This window comes from Scyliorhinus canicula, chromosome 8, assembly GCF_902713615.1.
Source record: "Scyliorhinus canicula chromosome 8, sScyCan1.1, whole genome shotgun sequence".
NCBI lineage: Eukaryota > Metazoa > Chordata > Chondrichthyes > Carcharhiniformes > Scyliorhinidae > Scyliorhinus > Scyliorhinus canicula.
The window spans coordinates 193,282,832-193,300,501 of NC_052153.1; the positions used below are offsets into that span (position 1 = coordinate 193,282,832).

At 48.0% G+C, this 17,670-nt stretch overlaps 2 protein-coding genes across 3 annotated transcripts in view; both read right to left on the reverse strand.

Moving 5' to 3' along the window:
- c8h5orf34 (chromosome 8 C5orf34 homolog) overlaps positions 1-3,299 on the reverse strand; it is a 56,498-nt gene extending 53,199 nt beyond the window's left edge. Inside the window, exon 1 of one of the 2 annotated variants that reach the window (XM_038805943.1) lies at positions 3,203-3,299. The gene's annotated coding sequence lies outside the window, so the exon portion shown is untranslated. The remainder of the gene's footprint in view (positions 1-3,202) is intronic. The other variant, XM_038805944.1, reaches the window with a different exon arrangement.
- A 6,446-nt stretch (positions 3,300-9,745) lies between these two features.
- The window catches only part of paip1 (poly(A) binding protein interacting protein 1), a 58,190-nt gene continuing 50,265 nt past the window's right edge, over positions 9,746-17,670 (reverse strand). The window contains exons 10-11 of the mRNA XM_038805945.1: positions 17,434-17,509; positions 9,746-11,716 (exon numbers count right to left, since the gene is read on the reverse strand). Of these exons, the coding sequence (XP_038661873.1) occupies positions 11,626-11,716; positions 17,434-17,509 (167 nt within the window). The 3' untranslated portion in view covers positions 9,746-11,625. The remainder of the gene's footprint in view (positions 11,717-17,433; positions 17,510-17,670) is intronic.

Consider the following 17,670-nt stretch of genomic DNA (forward strand, 5'->3'; position numbering starts at 1 on the left):
AATCTCTAACCAGGGGAAATGGACAATATTTAAACAGATAATCCCCAATCTCTAACCAGGGGAAATGGAAATATTTAAACAGGTAATCCCCAATCTCTAACCAGAGGAAATGGACAATATTTAAACAGATAATCCCCAATCTCTAACCAGGGGAAATGGACAATATTTAAACAGATAATCCCCAATCTCTAACCGGGGGAAATGGACAATATTTAAACAGATAATCCCCAATCTCTAACCAGGGGAAATGGACAATATTTAAACAGATAATCCCAATCTCTAACCAGGGGAAATGGACAATATTTAAACAGATAATCCCCAATCGCTAACCAGGGGAAATGGACAATATTTAAACAGATAATCCCCAATCTCTAACCAGGGGAAATGGACAATATTTAAACAGATAATCCCCGATCTCTAACCAGGGGAAATGGACAATATTTAAACAGATAATCCCCGATCTCTAACCAGGGGAAATGGACAATATTTAAACAGATAATCCCCAATCTCTAACCAGGGGAAATGGACAATATTTAAACAGGTAATCCCCAAACTCTAACCAGGGGAAATGGACAATATTTAAACAGATAATCCCCAATCTCTAACCAGGGAAAATGGACAATATTTAAACAGATAATCCCCAATCTCTAACCAGGGGAAGGGACAATATTTAAACAGATAATCCCCAATCTCTAACCGGGGAAAATGGACAATATTTAAACAGATAATCACCAATCTCTAACCAGGGGAAATGGACAATATTTAAACAGATAATCCCCAATCTCTAACCAGGGGAAATGGCCAATATTTAAACAGATAATCCCCAATCTCTAACCAGGGGAAGGGACAATATTTAAACAGATAATGCCCAATCTCTAACCGGGGAAAATGGACAATATTTAAACAGATAATCACCAATCTCTAACCGGGGGAAATGGACAATATTTAAACAGATAATCACCAATCTCTAACCAGAGGGAATAGACAATATTTAAACAGATAATCCCCAATCTCTAACCAGGGGAAATGGACAATATTTAAACAGATAATCCCGGATCTCTAACCAGGGGAAATGGACAATATTTAAACAGATAATCCCCAATCTCTAACCAGGGGAAATGGACAATATTTAAACAGATAATCCCCAATCTCTAACCGGGGAAAATGGACAATATTTAAACAGATAATCACCAATCTCTAAACAGGTGAAATGGACAATATTTAAATAGATAATCCCCAATCTCTAACCAGGGGAAATGGACAATATTTAAACAGATAATCCCCAATCTCTAACCAGGGGAAGGGACAATATTTAAACAGATAATCCCCAATCTCTAACCGGGGAAAATGGACAATATTTAAACAGATAATCACCAATCTCTAACCAGGGGAAATGGACAATATTTAAACAGATAATCCCCAATCTCTAACCAGGGGAAATGGACAATATTTAAACAGATAATCCCCGATCTCTAACCAGGGGAAATGGACAATATTTAAACAGATAATCCCTAATCTCTAACCAGGGGAAATGGACAATATTTAAACAGATAATCCCCAATTTCTAACCAGGGGAAATGGACAATATTTAAACAGATAATCCCCAATCTCTAACCAGGGGAATTGGACAATATTTAAACAGATAATCCCCGATCTCTAACCAGGGGAAATGGACAATATTTAAACAGATAATCCCCAATCTCTAACCGGGGGAAATGGACAATATTTAAACAGATAATCCCCGATCTCTAACCAGGGGAAATGGACAATATTTAAACAGATAATCCCCAATCTCTAACCGGGGGAAATGGACAATATTTAAACAGATAATCCCCAATCTCTAACCAGAGGGAATAGACAATATTTAAACAGATAATTCCCAATCTCTAACCAGGGGAAATGGACAATATTTAAACAGATAATCCTCAATCTCTAACCAGGGGAAATGGAAATATTTAAACAGATAATCCCCAATCTCTAACCAGAGGAAATGGACAATATTTAAACAGATAATCCCCAATCTCTAACCAGGGGAAATGGACAATATTTAAACAGATAATCCCCAATCTCTAACCGGGGGAAATGGACAATATTTAAACAGATAATCCCCAATCTCTAACCAGGGGAAATGGACAATATTTAAACAGTTAATCCCAATCTCTAACCAGAGGGAATAGACAATATTTAAACAGATAATCCCCAATCTCTAACCAGGGGAAATGGACAATATTTAAACAGATAATCCCCAATCTCTAACCGGGGGAAATGGACAATATTTAAACAGATAATCCCCAAACTCTAACCAGGGGAAATGGACAATATTTAAACAGATAATCCCCAATCACTAACCAGAGGGAATAGACAATATTTAAACAGATAATTCCCAATCTCTAACCAGGGGAAATGGACAATATTTAAACAGATAATCCCCAATCTCTAACCAGGGGAAATGGAAATATTTAAACAGATAATGCCCAATCTCTAACCAGAGGAAATGGATAATATTTAAACAGATAATCCCCAATCTCTAACCAGGGGAAATGGACAATATTTAAACAGATAATCCCCAATCTCTAACCGGGGGAAATGGACAATATTTAAACAGATAATCCCCAATCTCTAACCAGGGGAAATGGACAATATTTAAACAGATAATCCCCAATCTCTAACCGGGGGAAATGGACAATATTTAAACAGATAATCCCCAATCTCTAACCAGGGGAAATGGACAATATTTAAAACATAGAACATAGAACAGTACAGCACAGAACAGGCCCTTCGGCCCTCAATGTTGTGCCGAGCCATGATCACCCCACTCAAACCCACGTATCCACCCTATACCCGTAACCCAACAACCCCCCCTTAACCTTATTTTTTCTAGGACACTACGGGCAATTTAGCATGGCCAATCCACCTAACCCGCACATTTTTGGACTGTGGGAGGAAACCGGAGCACCCGGAGGAAACCCACGCGGACGTGCAGACTCCACACAGACAGTGACCCAGCCGGGAATCGAACCTGGGACCCTGGAGCTGTGAAGCATTTATGCTAACCACCATGCTACCCTGCTGCCCCAAACAGATTTAAACAGATAATCCCCAATCTCTAACCAGGGGAAATGGAAATATTTAAACAGGTAATCCCCAATCTCTAACCAGAGGAAATGGACAATATTTAAACAGATAATCCCCAATCTCTAACCGGGAGCGGCTGCACCGTCTGCCTGGATCCTTGACACGGTATTGCCGTCTGTCTGACGGTGTCTGGCTCTCTCTGAGGGTCTCTGTCTGGGTCTCTCTCTCTCTCTCTCGCCGCCTTCCCCAAGTCAAATCAAACTCCCCGCCGCTGCCGGAAGCCGCGCCGCCATTGGCCGCCGCTCTCCTACACCCCTGACTAACGTCGCCGGCCATTGGCTGAGCCGTTACTCCGCCCCCTTGGCGATCGGTTGCCGGGGCGATGGGCCGCGGCCTGGTCCGGTTGCCACCCGATCCGCAGCCTGAGCGCAGACCCCGGGGTCACGCTGCTGCCTGCCTTTGGGAGTCACGCTGCTGCCTGCCGGCGGGAGTCACGCTGCTGCCTGCCGGCGGGAGTCACGCTGCTGCCTGCCGGCGGGAGTCACGCTGCAGCCTGCCTTTGGGAGTCACGCTGCAGCCTGCCTTTGGGAGTCACGCTGCAGCCTGCCGGCGGGAGTCACGCTGCTGCCTGCCTTTGGGAGTCACGCTGCTGCCTGCCGGCGGGAGTCACGCTGCTGCCTGCCGGCGGGAGTCACGCTGCTGCCTGCGGGCGGGAGTCACGCTGCTGCCTGCCTTTGGGAGTCACGCTGCTGCCTGCCGGCGGGAGTCACGCTGCTGCCTGCCGGCGGGAGTCACGCTGCTGCCTGCCGGCGGGAGTCACGCTGCTGCCTGCCGGCGGGAGTCACGCTGCTGCCTGCCGGCGGGAGTCACGCTGCTGCCTGCCGGCGGGAGTCACGCTGCTGCCTGCCTTTGGGAGTCACGCTGCTGCCTGCCGGCGGGAGTCACGCTGCTGCCTGCCGGCGGGAGTCACGCTGCTGCCTGCCGGCGGGAGTCACGCTGCTGCCTGCCGGCGGGAGTCACGCTGCTGCCTGCCGGCGGGAGTCACGCTGCTGCCTGCGGGCGGGAGTCACGCTGCTGCCTGCCGGCGGGAGTCACGCTGCTGCCTGCGGGCGGGAGTCACGCTGCTGCCTGCGGGAGTCACGCTGCTGCCTGCCGGCGGGAGTCACGCTGCTGCCTGCCGGCGGGAGTCACGCTGCTGCCTGCCGGCGGGAGTCACACTGCTGCCTGCCGGCGGGAGTCACGCTGCTGCCTGCCGGCGGGAGTCACGCTGCTGCCTGCCGGCGGGAGTCACGCTGCTGCCTGCCTTTGGGAGTCACGCTGCAGCCTGCCGGCGGGAGTCACGCTGCAGCCTGCCGGCGGGAGTCACGCTGCTGCCTGCCGGCGGGAGTCACGCTGCAGCCTGCCTTTGGGAGTCACGCTGCAGCCTGCCGGCGGGAGTCACGCTGCTGCCTGCCTTTGGGAGTCACGCTGCTGCCTGCCGGCGGGAGTCACGCTGCTGCCTGCCTTTGGGAGTCACGCTGCAGCCTGCCGGCGGGAGTCACGCTGCTGCCTGCCTTTGGGAGTCACGCTGCAGCCTGCCGGCGGGAGTCACGCTGCAGCCTGCCTTTGGGAGTCACGCTGCAGCCTGCCGGCGGGAGTCACGCTGCTGCCTGCCTTTGGGAGTCACGCTGCTGCCTGCCGGCGGGATTCTCGCTGCTGCCTGCCGGCGGGAGTCACGCTGCTGCCTGCGGGCGGGAGACACGCTGCTGCCTGCCGGCGGGAGTCACGCTGCTGCCTGCCGGCGGGGGTCACGCTGCTGCCTGCCGGCGGGAGTCACGCTGCTGCCTGCGGGCGGGAGTCACGCTGCTGCCTGCCGGCGGGAGTCACGCTGCTGCCTGCCGGCGGGAGTCACGCTGCTGCCTGCGGGCGGGAGTCACGCTGCTGCCTGCCGGCGGGAGTCACACTGCTGCCTGCCGGCGGGAGTCACGCTGCTGCCTGCGGGCGGGAGTCACGCTGCTGCCTGCGGGCGGGAGTCACGCTGCTGCCTGCCGCCGGGAGTCACGCTGCTGCCTGCGGGCGGGAGTCGCACTGCTGCCTGCCGGCGGGAGTCGCGCTGCTGCCTGCGGGCGGGAGTCGCACTGCTGCCTGCCGGCGGGAGTCGCACTGCTGCCTGCCGCCGGGAGTCACGCTGCTGCCTGCGGGAGTCACGCTGCTGCCTGCCGGCGGGAGTCACTCTGCTGCCTGCGGGCGGGAGTCACACTGCTGCCTGCGGGAGTCACCCTGCTGCCTGCGGGCGGGAGTCACACTGCTGCCTGCGGGAGTCACGCTGCTGCCTGCGGGAGTCACCCTGCTGCCTGCGGGAATCACACTGCTGCCTGCAGGAGTCACACTGCTGCCTGCGGGAGTCACGCTGCTGCCTGCGGGCGGGAGTCACGCTGCTGCCGGCGGGAGTCTCACTGCTGCCTGCGGACGGGAGTCACACTGCTGCCTGCGGGAATCACACTGCTGCCTGCGGACGGGAGTCACACTGCTGCCTGCGAGAGTCACACTGCTGCCTGCGGACGGGAGTCACACTGCTGCCTGCCGGCGGGAGTCACGCTGCTGCCTGCCGGCGGGAGTCACGCTGCTGCCTGCGGGCGGGAGTCACGCTGCTGCCTGCGGGCTGGAGTCACGCTGCTGCCTGCGGGCGGGAGTCACGCTGCTGCCTGCGGGCGGGAGTCACGCTGCTGCCTGCGGGCGGGAGTCACGCTGCTGCCTGCGGGCTGGAGTCACGCTGCTGCCTGCGGGCTGGAGTCACGCTGCTGCCTGCGAGCGGGAGTCACGCTGCTGCCTGCGGGCGTCACATCCTTTTGGTAATGTGGTGACCACAACTGTACACAGTATTCCAAAAGTGGCCACACCAAAGTCCTATACAATTGTAACATAACCTGCCAAAAGTGTAAGCTGGGTGAAATTCTCCACGTGGCGATGCTGCAAACGTGAATCGCGATCATGTGGAGAATCAGGCGTCCGGCCAAAATTCACGCCCGGCGCCGATTCAGTCCAACCAATGGACACCTGCACTGCAGCCTTTGGAACCTCTCCCGGTTAGAATGCCCGCTGGGCCGACAATTGCTCGGAATTCATGCCAGCAGAGTGCTGGCCCAATCGTATGCCCTGAATTGTCCCCAAATAGCACTGGCAACGGAAATGCGAACCACGCACAATTCAGTCCTGGCGTCAACATTTAGTCTCCCAAATAGAGAGTCTTGCCCTCTATGTATCTTGTTGTCAATGATGTTGAATTAACCAAGAGTGAGGATGAAAGAGACCGAAGCATTTTAAATACTCCATCTAAAGCTGCAATCAATAATGCAAAAAAAAAGAACCACACATCCACAATGGAAGGATACCAATGGTCTACACAGCCCACATCTTGAGTATTCCATTGGGTTCTGGTAGCGCAAACATCAGAGTATGGAATATATCACTACTCTGATTCTAAGCCAATAAGCTCCCACTTGCAGTGCATACTTTCACCTCTTCTATTTCTTGGCACCCTTCAGCTCTTAACAAAATTCACCACACGGACCACAGCAGTTCAAGAAGGCAGCCCAACATCTTCTTAAGGGAAATATCATGGAATCCCTACAGGGCAGAAGGAGGCCATTTGGCCCACCTAGTCTGCACCGGCACCTTGCTCCGCTAGAGCACCCTACCTACGCCCAATCTCCTACTCCTAGCCCCGTAACCCCACCAAACGTTTGTGCAATTTATCATGGCCAATTCACCTAACCTGCCCGTTTGGACCGTGGGAGGAAACCAGAGCACCCGGAGGAAACCCACGCAGACACGGGGAGAAAGTGCAAACTCCACAGTCACCCGAGGTCAGAATCGAACCTGGGACCCTGGCGCTGTGAGGCAGCAATGCAAACTGTGCCGTGTTTTTATTTATTCTTTCACAGGATGTGGCCATCACTAACAAGGTGTACGGCTTGGAATGGAACTTGCAAACAGTGATGTTCCCATAAATCTGCTGCCCTTGACCTTCTCTGCAGCAGAGGTTGCGTGTTTGGGAGATGCTGTTAAAGAGGCTTGACGAATTGCCACAGTGCATCTCGTAGCGGGTACACACTGCTGCCACTGCGTGGCCGTAGTGGAGGGAGTGAATGTCTTTATTGGTGGATGGGGTGCAAGCAAGCAAGCTGCTTTTTCCTGGATGGTGCCAAGCTTCTTGAGTGTGTTGGGAGTCAAGAGATGAGTTACATTCTGCTGAATTCCCAGCCTGTGAGATGCTCTTGTCACCACAGTATTTTTATGACTGGTCCAGTTCAGGTTCTGGTCAATGGTAACACCTAGGATGTTGATGGTGATGAGTTCAGTGATGGTAATGCTATTGGACGTCAACGGGAAGATGGTTAGATTTTCATTGCCTGCCACTTGTGTAGAGTGAATGTTACTTGCCACTTCTCAGCCCGAACCTGAATGTTGTCCAGGTCTTGCTGCATTGTGGTAAAGGGAACATGTCGTATAAATTATTTTCTTTTCTTTTCATATACTTAATGATCTGTTGAGCTGCTCGCAGAAAAAGTATTTTCACTGTACCTCGGTACATGTGACAACAAACAAAATTTAAATCCAATGTGGAGATTAGAGATCTGGAATTAGAGATGGGTATTACATTTACCAGGGATACACATCCTGAGATTTATGCTGGCTGGTAAAAGTATGTGCAACCAGAGCACCTCGAAAGGGCAGTGGAAGCAGTTTCAAGTTTAATTTTGAAAAGGGAATTGGAGAAATACCCAAATGGGATAATTTTGCAGTGGGGGTATGAGACAAATTACAAAACTCTTCCATAGAGCCAGTCAGCATGACACATGAGAAAGCAAATGGCCCCCCTCCTTACTTTTATTCATTCATGGGATGTAGGGCATCGCTGGCAAGGCCAGTATTTATTGCCTTTGAGAAGGTGGCGGTGAGCTGACATTTTTAGAATTGCCGCAGTCCACGTGTCCTATACCGTCCTGTGTCTCAGCCCCAACCCCCTCCCCCACGGTTCCACCTAATTTAATTGGTCAACCAGAACTTGAGCATTACTGGGAAAAAAGACATGTTGTCAAAGCTTTTCATCATTCATTCAGAAGGGCAGTTCGCAAGACTACCAATTGTAAAGGGAACACTTCGCATAAATTGCTGTTGCCGTGACAATTGTCATCCTTGTGAACGGTTCCGATGAGCAGCTTCAACAGCATGTCACTTTTTTCAACAACTTAAATCATTTCTCAAATGATTCCTGGGTTTCTGAAACTCATTTCATGTGTGACTACTGTGTGTCCAGGAGTCAGAGATAAATATTTTCAAATGTGATGATCCAAAGGGGCTGGTTTAGCACAGTAGGCTAAATAGCTGACTTGTAATGCCGAACAATGCCAGCAGTGCAGGCTCAATTCCTGTACCTGCCTCCCTGAACAGGCGCCGGAATGTGACGACTAGGGGCTTTTCACAGTAACTTAATTGAAGCCTACTTGTGGCAATAAGCCATTATTGTTATAATTGTCACCAGTTAAATATTAGGAAGGTCTTCTGTCCCTGTCACTCGGTAACTTCACCAGATTCTATTCCCTCCTCACTGGCCATCACCTCAGGTTGACACTAACTTCCCATAGCATCAGCATGCTATGTGATCCCGGGCTAAGCTTGTAATACCATGCCCTCTCCATTAACAACTGACTCCCTCTGCCACTTCATCCATCAGCCCATTTGCTGCTGAAACCTTCATTTTTGTTATCAAGACTCAATAATAATAACCTTTACTGGTATCACAAGTGAAATGAAAATGAATGAAAATCGCTTATTGTCACGAGTAGGCTTCAATGAAGTTACTGTGAAAAGCCCCTAGTCGCCACATTCCGGCGCCTGTCCGGGGAGGCTGGTACGGGAATCGAACCGTGCTGCTGGCCTGCTTTAAAAGCCAGCGATTAGCCCTGTGAGCTAAACCAGCCCCAAGTAGGCTTACATTAACACTGCAAAGAAGTTACTGTGAAAATCCTCTAGTTGCCACACTCCGGCACCTCTTCGGGTACACTGTGGATGAATTCAGAATGTTCAATTCGTTTTTTTTAAAGACTCTCCCCCCCCCCCCAATTAAGGGGCAATTTAGTGTGGCCCAATCCACCTACCCTGCACATCTTTTAGGTACTAGGGATGAGACCCACGCAGACATGGGGAGAATGTGCATCTCCACATTGACAGTGACCCAGGGCCAGGATCGTACCTGGGACCTCTGCACCGTGATGCAGCGGTGCTAACCACTGTGTCACTGTACCGTCCCACAATGTCCAGTTCGCTTAATATCCAATGTTTTGCAGACTGGCTTCCCAATCTTAAACTTGTCTCATCCATGAAGTGCAATTGTGTGCTGTGATCAACACCTTAGATGTACATTCCAAATTCATTTGAACCACATTTCCTTGCTGCTAACTGAACAATTGTTTTTCTATCTTCACTGTTTTCTCCCTTGGAGGCTGGTGTGGAGTGTTGCTGATTAACAATCTGCTTCAAGTCACGTGAGCTCTCCTTGTGCCCAAGAAGTCCCCGCATGGGAGTTGAACCTGAGCCAGCTCAGCGGCAGGAGAGCACAAGGCCTCACCTGACTCATTAAATAGGATGTTTCAAAACATCTGTATAACATGAAAACACAATCCAGAGATTACAAACACATCAAAATTTATTTACCAGCAATAGGGGAAGGAAAAAAAAGACCACAAGGTTCTCTCATGCATTGTTATATACAATTTAGGAACAGTGTAAACATCTACAATTCAAGTAAATAAGACTGAAAAACGAAGGCACTGCTCAGATGCTGGGTCTGCTGCTTGGAGGCTACGCTCTTTTTTTTGTAGCGGAGGGTGCAACCCAGCGTGGAACTGCTGCAGAGTTCAGGTACGGTTTGGGCTCTGGGTTTTTGATATAACAGTGACTGACTACAAGCAGGGACAATGCTTTGGAGGCTAGCCTCCAGGTGTACTGAAACTGCTGGTTTTCCCAGGCAGGACGTTACTGATGGATAGTGGAGTTCAGAGACTCCTTACTGTGAGGAAGTGGGGATATGTTAAGACAACAATCACGGATATCTTGTATCGGGGTGTGCACGTCAGTGCAGCAGTTCATTGCCACCGACTTTAAACCGCCGTCAGAAAAGAAGCCTTGCCCCTCTTCGCCCTGAAGGAGCCGATTTGAGACAAATTGAAACATTTATTCTTTATTTACAACCAGGTTTTGCTCCAATCAAAACAGGAAGTACACATATACACAAGCCAGATATCACTATAAATAAATTCCTGAGAAACAGAGACACACACAACTGAGGCAGAGGGGCAATTGAAAATTCCTGTGCCGCCAACCTGGATTTAAGAGCCGACCTACAAGTCCCAAAATGGCAAGGAACCCTCTCGCTGCACCTGATGCATCCCTTAGAACTCTGTTACTCAATACAATATGTACAACATGCCATATTCACACTTTCCCCCTCCCCAATAACTCGCACTATTGAAAATTGGCAGCACCACATTCCGATGAATTGACTAGTTAGGTATGATAAGTTGACTAGTTAGGCTAGGACTTTGATGGTCTTTACTTACCTGCCGGCCATTTCTGCCTGGTCGAGAACAGCTCACTTCGTAATGGGGAACAGTCATGTCATGTAAAGAACAGGTGTCTGGCAGTGCAAGGCGGTAGTAACTAATAAGCAAGTTTTGGAGCGGAGGGATTTTCAGATAATACAGAAAGGGGTAATTAAAACATTACGAATATCTTTAAGTATATCGCGCATTCATTTACTCACTAGTTCCCAAATTGTTAGAAATGTAGCATGGGTCATTAAAGTGCAACTTATTGTTGGCAAATTGCCAATCTGTATACATGTCCCTTGTCAACTGCTGTGTGTGTGTGAACACAAACATATCTCCCTGCCCACCACCACCCTCCATCCCACATCATTGTGCTTGTTTTGTGCTGTAATTCTCATTTCCTCCCTTGTAACTACCACGTTGTGTACCCGCGTACGTCTCCCCAAAGCAGCTTGCGTGTGGGGCATGCATCTCTCCCACTCTCGGTTAATGTATATAACTCTTGGTCTGTGAGTCTCTTTTCTTCTTCAAGTTACATATTGGTTAGGCAAGTAGAAATCTTTTAGTGTGCTTCACGAAGCAATGCAGCCCATTACAAAGAATTGTTTTATTTTAGATTTGAACTTGCAACTTTTACATAAAAATAAAACTATAACAAACTATATTACAAAAGAGTCTCATTAAAAGTACAGCACGTATTAATCGGCAGATTCTGCTTGGGAATTTTTGCGGTGCATTCGCCATCAACAGTTTTAGGTGGACTCCAACAGAAATTTTCCTGCAATGCTTTCAATGGCACAAGAAAAATGAAAATGTTTCTTCAGTTTGTCGTTAAATTACTTGCACATCTTTTGAAATTCAAAAGTTTTTTTTGTTCTTTTTTTTCAAATAAACACTCAAAAACGCAAATTTTTTTTGTCTTTTTTTGATTTCTAACCAATCTCTTGCTTGCCTCTCTGCACTAATTCCTCTTTTTTTCTGTTTCGGCGCAGAACTTTTCAAACGCTTCCTCCATCTCCGGATCCATTTCGTTTTCCGAGTCATCCAGATACCTGTTGAGAGAATGACGGGGATGTTACATAACTGGGCAAGATGCACCACCGCCTGCAAGTCTCCTCCAAGTCACTCATCGCCCTGATCTGAAACTATCACTGTCGCTGGGTCATACTCCTGAGCCCCCTCCCTAACTGCACTGTGGGTGTCCCTACATCAAATGGATGCAGCGATTCAAGAAGCTAGCTCAGCACCATCTTTGAGGGCACTTAGGGACAGGCAGTGTAAAAACCGACCTTTGCTGCAACACCCACACCCCATGAACTTATAAATATTGTGGTTTGCTTGGCATTGCTGGTTTAGGACAGTAAATCCATGCCTAGAGGCAATTTGGCCGAGACCAACCAAACTTCTTTCACGCTGGACTTCTGCAGCCACTGCTGGGTTTGTTCCGTGGCCCTCCCCATCACTGCAACCTTTTCCATTCCTACAACCCTCGGAGATATCAGTACTCCTCCAATTGTGGCCATGAGCATCCTCAGTTTTAATCGCTTCACCACTGGTGGCTATCAGCCCTAGAACTCTCTCCCCCCCCCCCCCCCCCCCCCCCCCCCCCACCACGCGGAACAACCTCTCGACCCTTCTTTCCTTCTTCAAGAGGCTCCTGAAACCCCACTCCTTTGGTTGTTTGCCCCAACATCCCTTATATGGATTGGTTTCATATTTCATTTTATAATTCTCCTGTGAAGCACCCTGGCTCCTTTCACTTCCTCCACCATGCCCGAGCATTGATTCACTCTTCCTCTTCCACTCCCTTGACCTTAAGCTCCCTCTATCACTCCAGTTGACACGGGGCAATGACAGTGATGCTGCGGGAATTGCAGCTTATCCATTCTCAGCGTCGCATAGTTCTTACTAAATGTTGTCTAATTGTAATGAAAGTTAAAATATATGTTGCATGTACTAAAGCTCGCATTCAGCAGATGGTGGCCATGCAACCCACCTTGTCAATGGTCATGCTAATTCTAAATCATCGCTACCTATTCTAATCACGTTTGCCATGCAACTTCCCCGAACCCTCCAAATTGTTTCATTAACTAAGGATTAAGAAAGAGCTTCCCAATTTGTCAAACAACCAAGTCTTGAACCCTGATCCTCCAAAGTTACTCGTCACCACAAACAATTTGGGGAATTCACAAAATAAATCACAGATCCACAATTTTTAACTTTTAAACAAAGCATAATCCTGAACGTGGGCAGCACGATGGCGCAGTGGGTTAGCCGTGTTGCCTCAGGGCACCGAGGTCCCAGGTTCGATCCCTGGGTCACTGTCCGTGTGGAGTTTGCACATTCTCCCCATGTTTGCGTGGGCTTCGCCCCCACAACCCAAAATGTGCAGGGTAGGTGGATTGGCCACGCTAAATTGCTCTTTAATTGGAAAAAAATGAATTGAGTACTCTAAATTTATTTTTTTAAAAGCATAATCCTGAACACAAGTGATTGTGACAGAAGTTTGGATCAAACAGCCTTCCAGTCCATTTGGTCTAATTTTTGCAGAGGATTGACCTCTCATCCAATTAAAGCACCCAGTCTTTCCTCAAGAAACCCTGGCCCTTGTCACTATTTCAGCACCTTTGTGCAAGGAAATACATTGGGAGTGTCTCCTGTCAATAGCCTGAATAAATTAAAAACTGAAGAATGGGATACAATAAAGATGAAAGAAGTTTGAACAAAATGGGGAGCACGCTAGCATCGTGGTTAGCATAAATGCTTTACAGCTCCAGGGTCCCAGGTTCGATTCCCGGCTGGGTCACTGTCTGTGCGGAGTCTGCACATCCTCCCTGTGTGTGCGTGGGTTTCCTCCGGGTGCTCCGGTTTCCTCCCACAGTCCAAAGATGTGCGGGTTAGGTGGATTGGCCATGCTAAATTGCCCGTAGTGTCCTAAAAAGTAAGGTTAAGGGGGGGGGTTGTTGGGTTACGGGTATAGGGTGGATACGTGGGTTTGGGTAGGGTGATCATTGCTCAGCACAACATCGAGGGCCGAAGGGCCTGTTCTGTGCTGTACTGTTCTATGTTCTATGTTCTAAAATGAAGTTTGAAAAAATGGGATGAAAGAGGAATTGATAAGAGTCCAGCTGTCTGAAAGGGTTGTAATGTGCAAATTAGCTCAGAAGCAAGGTCAATACACATGTACTTAAGTGAAGTGGGGAAGAATAGAAGAATAGAATTTTAGGTGTTAGAACTGCAAAAGGGCAGCGCGGTGGCGCAGTGGTTAGCACTGCTGTCTCACGGCGCTGAGGTCCCAGGTTCAATTCCGGCTCTGGGTCACTGTCCGTGTGGAGTTCACACATTCTCCCCGTGCTTGTGTGGATTTCACCCCCACAACCCAAAGATGTGCAGGGTAGGTGGATTGCTAAATTGCCCCTTAATTGGAAAAAATGAATTGGGTAGTCTAAAATTTATAAACAAAACAACAGAACTGCAGAAGAGATGAATTCAAAGTGGAGACATGAGGATACAGTTCACACTATGTGCTAATAGCCTGGCTTTTAAAGTGAGATGTTTATATAGGAAGGGCATGCGGTGCATCAGTAGATGTGTACTGGCAGGGGAGGTGGAAAGGAGAAAAGAGAAGCAGCTGGAAAATAGGTACAGTCACTGCCACGTCTAGCTGGAGAGCGGAACTCTCCAGAAAGCAGAATTGTAGGTTAGAAGCTGCTGATTTTAAAACATCAGAGGCAAACTATGCTGAACCAAAGATGGTAACTATTTGCTGGTTATAGCTCAGATATACTGTGCGGGACGACTGTTTTGGGACAAGTGACACTTCTGAGTTCAGGGATGTAGGTTGATGGGAACGGGGTTAATTCTAGAATATAGCGTGTGCGCGTAGCCATTATTGTAGTTAGGTGTTACTTTTGTTTTATACGTGAACTTTCTTGTTGTGCATTTTACCTGTAATAAACCTTTATTTATTTGAGTGGTTCCAACAAGACTGAATCTTTCTGTCACCGGTTTGCATTATCCTCACATTATACCAAATTGAAAAAACAAACTTTAAGAAGAGGCATTGCAAATGACACCTTCTGGGTTTTGGGATACCTCTGCATCTAACATTAGCGGGATTCTGAACACGCCTCAATTTAAACCTTTGAGCACTCTCTACTTGACAATGGAATATTATAAAAACAAGTCAAACCTAAACTCTTCATTTCAGAAAGCCAAGAGTAACTCCATCAACTTTACAAGCCTTACTCCATATTCTAAATCGAATTGGCACATGAATAGGAATTTTTAAAATATTCTTTATGTTGTGGGTGTCGCTGGCTTGGCCAACATATATTGCGCATCCCTAATTGCCCTTTAGCAGGCGCTGGCGAGCCGCCTTCCTGAGCCCTCTGCAGTCCATGTGGTGTAGGTATACAGACAGTGCCATTTCGAGGGGTGGGTGGGGAAAAAGTTCCAGGATTTTAACCCAGCGACAGTGAAGGAATGGCGATATAGTTCCAAGTCAGGGTGGTGAGTGACTTGGAAGGGAACTTGCAGGTGGTGGTGTGTTCCCATGCATCTGCTGCTCTTGTCCTTCAAGGTGGCCCCGTATCCTAGGAAGGATCTGCTGGCCTTGGAAAATATCCATAGGACGTTCACAAGAATGATCCCTGGAATGAAGAGCTCATCATATGAGGACCAGTTGAGGACTCTGGGTCTGTACTCATTGGGAGTTTAGATGGATGAGGGGGGGATCTAATTGAAACTTACAGGATACTGTGTGGCGTGGATAGAGTGGACATAGAAGATATTTCCATTTGTAGGAAAAACTAGAACCAGAGGGCACAACTTCAGACTGAAGGGACGATTCTTTAAAACAGAGATGAGGAATTTCTTCAGCCAGAGGGTGGTGAATCTGTGGAACTCTTTGCTGCAGAAGGCTGAGTGTCTTTAAGACAGAGATAGATAGGTTCTTGATGAATAAGTGGATCAGGGATTATGGGGAGAAGGCAGGAGAATGGGGATGAGAAAAATATCAGCCATGATTGAATGGTGGAGCAAACTCGATGGGCTGAGTGGCATAATTCCACTCCTGTGTCTTATGGTGACAGAAGTCTCAGGTTTTGAAGGTGCTGTCAAGAGTTTTGGTGAATTTCTGCAGTGCATCTTGGATATAGTACACACTGCTGTAATTGTGTGTGACTGGTGGAGGGAGTGAACCATGAAGGTGGTAGATGGGCGTTCAAGCAGGCTTTGTCCTGGATGACGCTGTTGTTGGTTGTTGGAACCGTACGCATCCAGATAAGTCAAGAGTATTTCACCACACCCCTGACTTGTGCTTTGCAGATGTTGGACAGGCTTTGGCCGAGTCAGGAGGTGAGTTAGTTGCCTCCGAATTCCCAGTCTCTGAACTGCTTCTGGAACCACAGTATTTATATGGCTAGTCCAGTTCAGTTTCTGGTCAATGGGAAGCATCAAAAAAAGGAGAAGGTCATTCAGCCCTTTTGAACTTGTTCGCTATTCATTATGATCATGGCTGATCATCCAACTCAATTGCCTAATCCCACCTTCATTGAAAAATGGTGGGGAGATTCAACTCTGGTAATGTCAAGGCGAGATGGTTGGATTCTCTCTTGTTGGAGATAGTCTTTGCCTGGCACTTGTGTGGCAAAAATGTCACTTGCCACTTGTCAGCGTATGTTTGATTTTCCAAGGCTTGCTACATGTGGACATGGGCTGCTCGGGTATTCGAGGAGTTGCAAATGGTGAACATTGTACAATCCTTTGCGAACATCTCCACTTTTGACCTTATGATGGAAGGAATATTATTGATGAAGCAGCTGAAGATGGTGGGGCTGGACACTATACTGAGGAACTCCTGCAATGATGAGCTGAGATGACTGACCCCCAACTGCCACAGCCAGTTTTGTACCAGTAATGACTCCAGCAAAGGAAAGTTTTCTCCCGAATCCCACTGATCTCAATTTTGCGAGGGCTTCATGATATCATATTTGGTCAAATGCTACCTTGATGTCAAGGGCAATCACTCTCAACTCAGCATATCAGCTCTTCCGTCCATATTTAGATCAAAGTTCTAATGAGGTCAGTGCAGCCCTGATAGACCCAACTGAGTGTCAGTGAACAGATTAGTGCTGAATAAGTGCGGTTGATAGCGCTGTCAACCACACTTGCCATCACTTTCCTAATGATTGAGAGTAGACTAATGGGGTGGTAATTGGCCAGATTAGATTGGTGCTGCTTTTTGCGGACAGGATATATCTGGGTGATTTTCCGCATTGTTGGGTCATTGCCTGTGTTGTAGCTGTACTGGAACAACTTGGCTCGGGCTGCAGCTAGTCTGGAGCGGAAATCTTCAGCCAATGGAGAGGGCCCATAGCGTTTGCAGTGTCCAGTGCCTTCAGTCGTTTTTTGATATCATGTGGAGTGAATCGAATTGGTTGAAAACTGACATCTATGATGCTGAAGACCTCGGAGGTAGATCTCAGCCACTCCAAATTTCTGACTTAAGATGGTTGCAATATTTCACCTTGGCCTTTTGCACCGATCTCTCCCACTATTGAAGAAATTTGACACAATTGTTCAAAATCATCCAGCCCTTCGAGTCTGCTCCGGCCTCATTCATATCATGAGCTGATCTGTACATCAACTGAATCTCCCCACTTTTTGCTCCATACTGCTTGATGTCCATGCCTCAGAAAAATCTACCAATATCAGTCTTGAAAGTTCAAAGATCAAAGATAGAGGGGAAAAAGTAAATCAAACTTACGCATCTCCATCTTCATCAGAATAACCTTGAAACAGCTCTTCTCGATCAATCATTTCCTGGTACTTTTCCAGGTAATCTGAAATCCAAATAGAAAACATAATTGGGAAACTGTTCCAAGGGAGCATGTTGCCTACACATGGGAAACTCAGAACCGTGTGCTCTCTACTTTGTGATTAATGGGTTTTTCAATAACTACAAAGAGGATATTTTAACAGGTTGCGTATTTTAAAAGTTCTC